General features: G+C 41.3%; 1 protein-coding gene across 2 annotated transcripts in view; it reads right to left on the bottom strand.

Annotated features, from left to right (window-relative positions):
* Nucleotides 1–12,507, bottom strand: part of ago2 (argonaute RISC catalytic component 2) — a 76,086-nt gene that overhangs the window by 20,726 nt on the left and 42,853 nt on the right. For both annotated transcript variants that reach the window (XM_078215733.1, XM_078215734.1), the window contains 6 exons: nucleotides 9,930–10,049; nucleotides 8,084–8,206; nucleotides 6,487–6,620; nucleotides 5,187–5,371; nucleotides 3,311–3,470; nucleotides 1,331–1,421 (listed from right to left, as the gene is read on the bottom strand). In XM_078215733.1, coding sequence (XP_078071859.1) covers nucleotides 1,331–1,421; nucleotides 3,311–3,470; nucleotides 5,187–5,371; nucleotides 6,487–6,620; nucleotides 8,084–8,206; nucleotides 9,930–10,049 — 813 coding nt within the window. The remainder of the gene's footprint in view (nucleotides 1–1,330; nucleotides 1,422–3,310; nucleotides 3,471–5,186; nucleotides 5,372–6,486; nucleotides 6,621–8,083; nucleotides 8,207–9,929; nucleotides 10,050–12,507) is intronic.

Here is a 12,507-nt window from a genome sequence, read left to right on the forward strand (position 1 = left end):
CAAATGCGGGCAGTTGGGATTAGCTTAGGGGTTTAAAAAAAAAAGGGTGGTATGGACAAGTTGGGCATAAGGGCCTGGTTCCATGCTGTAAACCTCTATGACTATCTTCGGACTGTGGGAGGAAATCGGAGCACCCGGAGGAATCCCACGCAGACATGGGGAGAACGTGCAAACTCTACAGAGACAGTGACCCAAGCCAAGAATCAAACCCGAGTCCTTCGTGTTGTGAGACAGCAGTGCTAACCACTGTGCCACCATGCCACCCTTCACTCTGTACCCAATTGCTACTCCTAATAAAACAAGATTTTAAAAATGCTCCCCACAATTGACAATTCAAATCATCATTGCACTAGTGATTGGTCCAGTCATTTTTACCATGTGGCTAACCTGGGAACTTCTAGGCTTCTCGATCAAAGATTACTCTCAAACTATTACTCAAAAAGATCAAATGATTTGGTAGTATTTGGGCACAGAGTCTGGTGTTTAGTTCATTCGTGGAATGTTGGGTTCTAGCAGCAGAGGAGGGGTGGCACGGGCCCTAACTGGGCTGCATAAATTTCTCAGGGATCTCAGCAAAATGAATGACATTTTGCAATTGGTCCTTGATCTTCTACCTCCAGTAAAGGTCATTCGTTCTCTTCTGGCTTCTCAAACCGTCAGCAAGACTCTGATGTTAAACATTTCTCTTTAAACAACAGGGATTCAAGCTAGGACAGGGGAAAAACTGCTTTTATCATAGTTTGACATTTTCAGAAGTTTAAAAAACAATAAAAATTAGTTGCAAATATATTCAACCCGCTTGCCTTCAAAAAGATTTCAAAAACGCAAATAAAGCACCGGTGCATATAAAGGAACAATTTGAATTTTCCAACAAAGTAAACAGAATTTTTATAACATGAATATAAACAATAACTGGATCATTCATAATCAGTATAAGTTATCTTCTTTGAAGTGAAGCAGGAACTGGAATTATACTTCAACAGATGTTGCTATGGGCAAATGTGAGATCAAACATGTAGCTTGAGTATTTGGCTTATTGAGAAGAATATTGCGGTAATCCGATAGGGCTGAAGCCAAGGCTTGGAGATGCTGAAGACAAAGAGGAAGGTATGAAGGTGAAGTGGCTTTGGAATAGATTCACAGAAGAGGACAGTTGCCATTGAAAATTAGCCTTTGAACGAAAAACAGCTTAAAAAAGACAAAAAAAATGCCTAATTTGTAAATTCATCTCAGAAATCTCAACTAAGACATTCACATTATCATTTCAATTTTTTTTTTTGGAAATGATGTAAACATTCACCATCAATAAACTAAAAATACAAGGACTCACTGCAGCAATTGAAGGTTTTTTGCCATCTCCAGCTGGTGGATGTGTTACATCTGCACCCAAGAATATTACTGGCTGCTGAAATACTGCAGGCCTGAGAAAATAAACACAAATTTTGGGATCATTACAAACAGCTCCATTTTATGACCACAATAAGTCGCATCAGCAGTGAATGGATATATTCATATCACGGAGGCACATTTTATTGGGTTTCCCAATTAAGTCAAAGTCAACTCAATGTGAAAATTGTACAATAAACACACAGATGCCCATTCCCTGAACCACATTCAGTATCTTGGTGACTTAGAAGACCAACTCATGTGTGCGTGAATTACTACAATATTTTGTATTTGCTCTGCATGCTTTCATCATTAAGTAATATAGGATATAGACATTGTAAAATAGCTGCAAACAGTGCAACTTAGTATACTGGTGGCAATACAAGAAACTGAATATATTCTTCCACAGGTCGCCACTGCTGTTGTCAAATCAACACAATAAAGACCTGATTGTGGCTGGGTTAACAATTGCAGGAAAAATTCATTTAGTTTTGGCTACTTCAGTATGTCAATGAAAAGTTAACACTGAAAATATTCTTTTTTACCTTGCGTATTTTCTACATACTGAACCTTCCTAGTCTAAATTGGTCAGTACAGTAACAAGTGCCATAAGATCATGGTGCTAAGCCCTATTTAAGTCTTGAGCATGAATACCAGGTTGACGTTTAAGTGCAGTATTGAGGAAATACTACACTGTCAGGGGGACGTGGGTGTTGCTGGCTAGGTCAGCATTTTTATTACCCATCCCTAATTTCCCTAGAGGTGATGGTGGTGAGCTGCATTCTTGAACTGCTGCAGTCCATGTGATGTGCAATGCTATTAGGGAAGGAGTTCCAGGATTTTGACTCAACAACGGTGAACAAATGGAGGTATAGTTCCAAGTCAAGATGGTGTGGCTTAAGGGGAACTTGTAGGTGGTGGTGCACCCATGCATCTGCTGCCCTTGTCGTTCCTTTTGGCAGAGGTCGCAGATTTGGAAGGATCTATTGAAGGAGCTTTGCTGAGTTGCTGCAGTGTATCTTGTAGATGGTACATACTGCTTGCACTGTGTCGGTATTGGAGTGGATGTTGGTAGGTTATGGATGGGGTGCCAATTGAGCGGGCTGCTTTGTCCTGGTGGTGTTGAGCTTTTCCAGCATTGTTGGAGCAGCACTCATCCAGGTGAAGCATTACTATGGCTTCCTCCCTCTCAGCTTGATGCAAAAGGTCCTTCAGCACTATTTAATAGAAGAGTAAGGGAACTCTTCAGTGTCCTGGCCAATACATATTGTTCAATTAAAAAAAGGAAAACTAAACTAGTCATGTATTGTATCGTTAATTAGTATTTTCCCACATTACAAACACAACTACAATTAAACTATTGAATAAGAACATTTGGCCCCTTGAGGCTGCTCCACTATTCATTAGCTGTAAAGCACATTGGGACATCTAAGGTCGTGAAGGCCACTGTATGAGTGTAAGCCCTTTCAGTTCGACACAGTGGGAAAGTCAATAATGCCTGTTCATTAAATATGGAGAAGTCTTCACCTATATAGAAGTATTGCAGTATCAGAACACAACATGGGCACATGTCAGGAACGTCACACATTTAACATAAAATCAAACAAAGCAAAGCAGGAACTAGTAAGCTGAAGCCACAGCTTCAATGTTGTGACTGAAAACATTAGAAGCTAATACTTCAAAAACTTAATTTTACAGAGAAAAATTGTAAACTACCAAAACTATGCAAGGTACACGTGGGGAAAAAAGGCATTACAATCCATCAATGAATGAAGACAACTGTCAGTTTTATGAAATCATTTTATGAATTAAGAGGCAAATATGGTCAAACACACCACACAGCACAGATCCAAATAGTGGAGTCTATGGAAATAGAGTTTAATCAAACCAAGTCACTTAGCAGGTAGATAAAAGTTCAACTGACCTTCCCTGTGGCACCAAGATATTATTGACACCTCCCAGCTTTACGTTGATCTTCAGGCAGAGGTTGGAAAGTGTTTGTGGAGAGGTTTTCAGCACATTTTTCACTTGCACACATTGTGTGGCCATGCCAAGTAATGTGTCGCCCACACGCTTAACCTCCGCTGTCAATGGAAAACACGACTTATTAATATATTGTTACCATCCAGTTGGGGAGCAGTAATTTTTTTTGTTTAAAGTAGACAAAGTTTGAAATTCCAGTTACCCACTAAGAGAATAAAGCCACTAGATTCCACGATTTTAAACAAGCAATATAAACTTTATACTACACAAAACAATTTAGATCATCTTATACTCTAACATTCAGAATTAATACCAGGCAAATATGAAGTAACAGGTAAAACGTGGTCAAACACATTGGTGCTGTGTCAGCTTTTGTGAAGCTAACTGTCCGCAGTGCAACCAAGTCAAATTCCACGGATTTCTCACCACAGTGACGACCAAGAATCACAATATTTTGATCTCCCTCATGAGGGATTTCAACTCTTCATTTTTTAAAATTTAGCCTTCAAATATCCTCAAAGCTGCACAAACTCAGGCTGCCTCAATGAATGCTCATCTCCCCATGGTTCAAACTCTTCTGAGACTGCATTCTACAGGGTTCACAAAGCTGCACTCTCGCCTCTAATTACTGGCACACTTTAAACTCTTTTATGGACTGTTAGTGTCACTCAAGATGACACTGCCCATGGGTGTCTCTAAAATCCAGACCCCGGCTACTCGGAGTTATAAATAGCTCCGAGAGTTTCTCTGGGCCTGTACTGGTTCCAGCACGGAACCAACGACCTTCCAGCAACATACAAGCTCCCCAGGACTTCACAGGGCCCCAACTACCTGGAGCCTGCTAACAGCTCTCAGTGCTTCTCCGAGTTGCCAACGACATAAGGTGTAAACTACAAGCTTCAGCGGCATCAAACAGGTCTGAGAATCTGAGCCCTAACTGCCTGGAGCTTGCTAACAGCAACTATTCGGAATCCAACCTCTCCCCCTGCTGCAGAACACTTGTTCTCCCAGAAAACACAAAGATAGATTAAAAACCAGAAAACTTCTTTCAAAGTCCAACGATGACCATGAAACCATTGTCAATTGTTGCAAAAACCTATCTGGTTCACTAATGTCCTTTAGGGAAGAAAATCTGCCGTCCTTTCCTGGTCTGGCCTACATGTAACTCTAGATCCACAGCAGGGTATCTCAGGGATGGGCCCAGCCAGCAATGCCCACATCCCATGAACGAATTTAAAAAATAATCCTTTATCCTGAAGTGGTGCCCTAAGAACCCATCACAAGGAATGCTATTGCTAGGGAATAGAAAAGTTCCTTTCCTCAGCCATCCAGTGTAAATATCACCAGATCAGATATTGTCTAGCTGGATGCAGAGTAAAGCTATCCACAAGTGTGCCTAAGATCGAGACCCACCATCCCAAGGGTCTCTGAGCAAGATGTGTCAGCCGTGGTTCAGTGGCATTCACATGCTGAGGGGTACGCCACAGACTTGTAAGTGCTGCACTGTTGGAGGTGCTGTCTTCCAAATTTCACCTTTAACTGAGATCCTATTTGTTCTCAGGTGGCCATGGCATCCCTTCAAAAAAGAGCAAGAGGCCTTTCCCCCACTGTTCTGGAACTTGTGAAGGAGAATAAATATGGTAATCATGTGTCTGGAAATTGTGTCGCATTTACTTTTACAATGAGAGAACTTATTTTAAAAATGCACAGTGCAGTACTGATGCTAATATCATATTAAGAAATATTTTCAGTGCATTTAACTAGCTGAATTTTAACTGTTCAGAAATCTCAAACTCTGAAACTCTAAATGTACTGACCGTAAACTGGAGTTTTTCCAGGAAGCACAACCACCACTAGTTGAAGTCCTGCATAGGTGTTCTTCAGGTGCCTGAACATTGGTTCCACACTGTCTGCACCTTGTGCATATTTACAAAAACATGGCTGGCCTTGTATCGGCATCCCCGCATCCCTGGATATTTTCCTTAACTGGTCTGTGAATGCTCTGAAAGGAAGCAATGTAGTTGGTTGATAAATATTTTTTTGCAACAGTTATCAAAAAGGTAGTAGTGAACCATCTTGACGTGGAGGGGTAGAAGAGAAAGGGTTTGCAATTATCACCATTCATTTTTAGTGCTTTAACTTTATGCTTGTAATTCGTACTTAGAATGTGAAAAGGTTTTACTTTTCTGGACACTAGAGTTGGGAGAGGATAGGGAGAAAAGAGGGAATGAGAGGCATGCTTGAAAAGAAAATAAGTTTATTTATTAGTGTCACAAGTAGGCTTACATTAACACTGCAACGAAGTTACTGCAAAGTAGTCATCACACTTCGGTGCCTGTTCGGATACACTGAGGGAGAATTTAGCATGGCCAATGCATTTAACCAGCATGTCTTTCAGACTATAGGAGAAAAGCGGAGCACCCGGAGGAAACCCACGCAGTCACGGGGAGAACCTGCAGACTCCGCACAGACAGTGACCCCAAGCCGGATATCAAACCCGGGTCCCTGGCGCTGTGAAGCAGCAGTGCTAACCATTGTGCCACCATGCCACCCCCATGTCTTAACATATACATGTTAAATGTGTCTTAAATTTATTAACAAAATATATATCTTAAATATGTCTTAACATATTTTCTACTCAAGGCTGCAAACCCTTGCTATGGGATCCTTTAGTACCTTAGTGTTGACGTACCTTTGCCTAATATCAGCATAAACATCTACAAGGAAGTGTCACTGGTATTGGGTTAGGAGTAAAATTGCTGGCCAAATTTCCCACCTAACCCAGGGTGCTGACATTAATTGTAGTTCCCTTTCAGCATGCCAGATGAGGTTAGCTAACTTAGCATAGATTGGGAGTCAAACCAGAGCCTTTCTTTGTTGTATGGTTTAGCTAATCACTAGATGAAGTACTCTTCTCAAATTAAAAGAGATTGACAACATTTTAATATTTAGTGCAAGTTTCTTCCACTCAGAGACACACCATTTCAGGTCGCCACAAGTGCTAAAGTTCTGTAATCTCAGGGAAAAATGTTGGCTACACTTGAGTGCTTGCATTGCACATTTATCAAATTTCCTGTGTACAAGTTATAGATGCAGCGGATAAAACATTTTGCTTACTTGAGTGTATCTTCCCTGCACTGCCTCTGTGGAGCAAAACATGCAATTGCCCAGACTTTGACTTCAATGCCTGTATGGAACTGTTTACCCCGCATATCCCACACACCCTGAATAGGAGTAGCAATGGTCTTGTTCTGCAACAAAAAGTAAAAAGTAACATGAGAGCAGGAGTATTTCAATGTCACAAACTGTACCAGTTATCCACTGACTAGAATGGTGCGCTTTAATTTCAAAGTGCTGAATGTCATGTATTTTCTAAATCTTTCAAACACAGGTGGGTTATTTCAATTTTAAAATCTCTCAACCGTACAAAAGCTATGCATCTTAAAAATAAAATTTCACTATTATATAGCGCGCACACATAGCATTTCCTCCTTAATTGTCACAGCTGCTAATTTTTCAATCTGACTGACTTCAAATGTAACCTTTGTATCAGTAGTTTAGACAGTGTTATAAACCATTTATGCTTCGAGTTTATGAACTCACTTAACTGTAGCCTACATAGAACCACAGAAAGGTTACAGTGCAGAGAGGCCATTCAACCCATCATGCCTGCGCAATCAAAAAAGAGAAAAATAAACTAGTCACCCATTTCAATCCCATTTTCCACTATCTGGTCCTTGCAGGTTACAGCACTTCAGATTTAGATCCAGATGCCTATTAAATGAGCTGAGCGTTTCAGTCTCAACCGCCAACTTAGGCAGTGAATTCCAGACCCCCACCACCCTCTGGGTGAAAAAGCTTTTCCTCACGTCCCCTCTAATCCTTCTATCAATCACCTTAAATCTATGTCCCTGGTAATTGACCCCTCAGCTTAGGGAAACAAGTCTTTCCCGTCTACCCCTCAATTACATCACCCTTTAGCCTTCATATTTGAAGGAAAACAACCCTAGTGCGTCCAAGATCCCCCCATAGCTGCAATAAAACCAGAAATATTCCGTTTCAGCAATATCTATGGAGAATAAAAGTTAAAGGCAAAAGACTGCAGATGCTGGAATCTTAAACTAAAACAGAAAATGCTGGAAAATCTCAGCAGGTCTGTGGAGAGAGTAGAGCCAACGTTTCAAGTCAAGATGACCCTTCGTCTCGGACGCATCCTGACTCGAAACGTTGGCTCTATTCTCTCTCCGCAGATGGTGTCAGACCCAAGATTTTCCAGCATTTTCTGTTTTGAATAAACGTCATCAACTTTGCTTCACTCCATAGGTGCTGCCTAACATGCTGAATACTTCTTGCATTTTCTGTTTTTTATTTACTATGTTGCATTACCTTTCACACAACATCCAGATATATAGCACTCTTATCTCAGCAACACATCCCAAAGTGCTTCACAAATATTTGAGGCAAGAAGCGAAAAATAATGGAGGTAAGGGACTCCAGGAAAAAGAGTTAGCTGGGTAGATGAAGATAGTCAGTTTTACAACAAAAACTGGTACCTTCGTGTAATACACCAGCACTATATTGACTGTATCAAGGTTGGGTTGATGCCTCAAGATTGTCTTAAATTAAGTAAATTTGAGGTTTGAAAGTTTTATATATTATATAAGCTCCTAACAGTTGACAAATAGTTGTCTGCTCATTTTGCAACAGTCCTTACCCGACCACCGTACAACAAGGAAGGTGCCTGAAGAACACGGCCTGGTACGTCTGTCATGTCGTCTCTCACGCCTATTCCAAATTCCCGAACATATGGGTCAGCATTAAAACTAGCACTTTTCATCTAAAAGGAAAAAGGCTCAATTGAACTGACTGAAGTATGTGTCTGCACACTGGAAAATAATTTAGTTCACATTATTGCAAAGTATACAGGTACAGTAGTATAGTCCCTTTAGAACTAGAATTTAGATGAGAAAAATATATACTTTGTATCCAAGAAATCTTGACGGGTGAGAAGACAAAGAAAAATTGAAATGATTCCATCGGAATGTATTTAGCTAATTATTCACCATTCTACTGACCATGATTGCAACTTTGACTAGTGTTCGGACATCAAAAAGAAAACTAAAATGTCAAAACAATGGAACTAAATATTCTAAAAAACTATACTGATAAGCTGCGCATCATGAAGATATTTCACAGGGCATTGCAAGCAGTGTAAACAGAAGTGCAAAATTACCGAGATTGATAGGTGAAATTAACGGGCAAAATTGTGACAATTTCAATGTAGGCATCTGAGAAATCATCCACCTTGTACCTAAAAAGGATAGAAAAGGGTGGGGTATTCTCAAAATGGTGAAAATCTGGAAACAGTGGAGATCAACAGAGACTTGGGGGTCCAGGTACAAAGATCATTGAATTGTCATGGGTAGGCAAACAAAACAATTAAAAAGGGTTAAAAATCTGGCTTTTATATCTACAGGAATAGAAGACAAGAGGTTGGAAATTGCACTTCAAAAATACAAAACCCGATTAGACCACACCTTGAGTACTGTGAACAATTCTTGGCACATATCTTGGGAAGGATTTGCAGGTAGCATTGATCAGAATAATACCTGGGCTCCCAAGGGCTATGCTACAAGGAGAATTTAATACAGACTAGGATTGTATTCCATGAAATTAAGAAGGCTTGAGGGCATTTTGATCAAAGTATTCAAGATAGTAAGGGAGAATAGATATTGGGAAAAACTATTTGCTAAAGGCAAATTACTGTGGATGCTGGAATCTGAAACAAAAACAGAAAATGCTGGAAAATCTCAGCAGGTCTGACAGCATCCATAGAGAGGACAGAGCAAACATTTCAAGGCTTGATAACTCTTCGTCAGGCCAAAAGGAAATGTCACCCGGATTTGAAACATAAGACCATAAGACATAGGAGCAGAATTGGGCCACTCGGCCCATCGAGTCCGCTCTGCCACTCAATCATGGCTGATATTTTTCTCATCCCCATTCTCCTGCCTTCTCCCCATAACCCCGACCCCCTTATTAATCAAGAACCTATCTATCTCTGTCTTAAAGACACTCAATGACTTGGCCTCCACAGCTTTCTGCGGCAAAGAGTTCCACAGATTCACCACTCTCTGGCTGAAGAAATTCCTCCTCATCTCTGTTTTAAAGGATCGTCCCTCAATCAGCTCTGTTCTCCCTCCACAGATACTGTCAGACCTGCTGAGACACTTCCAGCATTTGCTTGTTTTTTTTGAAACTATTTGCTTGTTGCACAGTCTAGGATTAGGGTGCATTGGCTGAAATTTAGAGCCAGATCTTTCAGGAGTGAAATTACAAAAAACTTCATCACGCAAACAGCAGCAAAAAATCAGAACGCTCTTCTGAAAACGACCATTGGTGCTAGATGAATTGTTAACTTTAAAGCTGAGATTGCTAGATTTTTGTCAAGACAATGGTATGAGGATATTGGGTAAAGGAAGGTAAATGGAGTCAGGGGATTGACTGGCAGATGAGGCTCAAGGGGCTAAATGGTTCACTGCTGTTCCTGAATTACTCACCAGTTTGCTGATCTCATCTTGTCTGTCTGGTGCAGACCTGGCAGTGGCTCTAATCATTGTTGAGGTTTGATTGTCTGTCAGCTTTTTTATACATCTTTGCCCAGCTACAATGTTACACACCTGAAATGAAACCAATTCAAATCAAGACAGTAAATTAATCTGATAGCACCAGATTCTGCTGCAACATAATAAGCATGCTTATGCTGAAAAACGTGATTGTTTTTAAGAAAAGACAACTTCCAATATTAACTATCTTCCATCACTGCATTTCCATTAATACTTTCAACATCAGAGGTTTGAATTTCAACATTGGTGACATCTAAGGCCTCTGCGTCTTCACTGTCCATGGACCCTCCTACCTTATCCAAGGAGCAAATATTCTTTATACCACGTACAAAATAATAATTGGTTAGGTAATGAATCAAACAAAAATGCATCCCTATCGATTGTTTTTAGGTTTGAACTTGTCCAAGTATTGCATCAAAAGCCAACTTGAGATGACCGACCATTAACTTTTATACAAGACTCGCTTTCCCTTGACCTTTCAAAAGATAACCTTCAACTCTCCTAGTTGCCAACCAGAAAACAAAATAGCTGCTTTCAAAAATGGTCAATAAATATTTTTTGAACCGTGTTTTTAACAGCAACAAATAAACAATGAAAAAATAGCTTTCTTTACACGAGGGGTTGCAAGGCTGTGAAATGCACCACTAGAGTTGCAGATTAAAGCAGGGGCCATGTGAATATTTACAAATAGGTTTGAGTAACAAAGGTGTTTGGTAAGAGTTTGAGCACATGCTATTAGGACTAATGCTCACGTGGAGGATAAATAACACAAACTAGTTTGGCCCAACATCCTACTCCTATTTCTATGTAATTCAACATAAAATAAGGCTGATCAACAATTCGCACTGGATAAAACTACTGCACTGTACAACGGGAGTAGACAAAGCGGTGGGAAAAATAGTGAAGCAACTCAACTCAAATTCCTGTTAACAGCAACTATTCTCTCCTTTAATACAAAAGTGAATACAAAAGTGACCTCATTTTTCCAGCGGAGCGGGCAGAGAGGGGAGCGATTTTGGAGGGGAGAGCTAAGAGTTAAGCTGAGTTTATTTTCACTTACTTTCTTGGAGCTTTTTGTTTAAAAAGCAGCAGGAAACTGGAAACCAGAAGTCGGCCGTGGGGAGATCTGGGACGGTTTGTAGTTTTTTTTTAAAAAGGCACTAACCTGAGGTTCGACCTCATTCTTCCAGCGGAGTGGGCAGAGAGGGGAGCGATTTTGGAAGGGAGAGCTGGAAGTTCAGCTGAGTTTATTTTCACTTACTTTTTTTGGAGCTTTTTTTTTTAAAAAGCAGCAGGAAACCGGAAGTCGATCGTGGGGAGACCTGGGACGGTTTGTAGTTTTTTTTTAAAAAGGCACTGACCTCCGAGGTTCGACCTCATTCTTCCAGCGGAGCGGACAGAGAGGGGAGCGATTTTGGAGGGGAAAGCTGGAAGTTAAGCTAAGTTTATTTTCACTTACTTTTTCAGAGCTTTTTTTTTAAAAAAGCAGCAGGAAACCGGAAATCGGTTGTGGGGAGACCTGGGTAATTTTGTTGTACCCAATAATTCTGAACAGTGAGGAAACCTGAGACACTACACAGGTAGAGTCTCCCACCCTCTCCCCTCCTCTAACCTAAAAAAAAGACCCGGAGTGAGAGCAGGTAAGCTCTTTCTTTTTCTTGTTGTATCACAAGTTAGCTAGAGGGGATGGAAGTGAAGGCAGTGCAATGTTCCTCCTACAGAATGTTTGAGGTTAGGGACGCCGTCAGTGTCCCTGCTGATTTCACCTGTGGGAAGTGCACCCATCTGCAGCTCCTCAAAAAACACGTTAGGGAACTGGAGCAAGAGCTGGATGAACTTCGGATCATTCGGGAGGCAGAGGAGTACAGAGATAGAAGCTTCAGGGATGTAGTTACTCCGAGGAATGAAGATAGATGGGTGACGGTGAGAGGGGCTAGGAGGAAACAGTCAGTGCAGGGATCCCCTGTGGTCGTTCCCCTCGGCAACAAGTATACCACTTTGGATACAGTTGAGGGGGATGACCTACCAGTGGTAAGCCACGGTGACCGGATCTCCAGCACTGAGTCTGTCCCTGTGGCTCAGAAGGGAAAGGGGGATAGCAGGAGAACAATAGTTACTGGGGACTCGTTAGTTAGAGGGATAGAAAGGAGGTTCTGTGGCAGCGAAAGAGACTCACGGATGGTATGTTGCCTCCCGGGTGCCAGGGTCCGTGATGTCTCGGACCGTGTTTTCAGGATCCTTAAGGGGGAGGGGGAACAGTCACAGGTCGTGGTACACATCGGTACCAACGACATAGGTAAGAGAAGGGACGGGGATTTAAAACAGGAATTTAGGGAGCTAGGGTGGAAGCTGAGAGCCAAGACAAACCATGTTGTCATCTCTGGTTTGTTGCTGGTGCCACGTGATAGCGAGTTGAGGAGCAGGGAGAGATTGCAGATAAACACGTGGCTGCAGGGATGGCATAGAAGAGAGGGTTTCAGTTACATGGATAATTGGAACACATTCTGGGGAA

The sequence above is a fragment of the Mustelus asterias genome, chromosome 7 (genome assembly GCF_964213995.1).
Source record: "Mustelus asterias chromosome 7, sMusAst1.hap1.1, whole genome shotgun sequence".
NCBI lineage: Eukaryota > Metazoa > Chordata > Chondrichthyes > Carcharhiniformes > Triakidae > Mustelus > Mustelus asterias.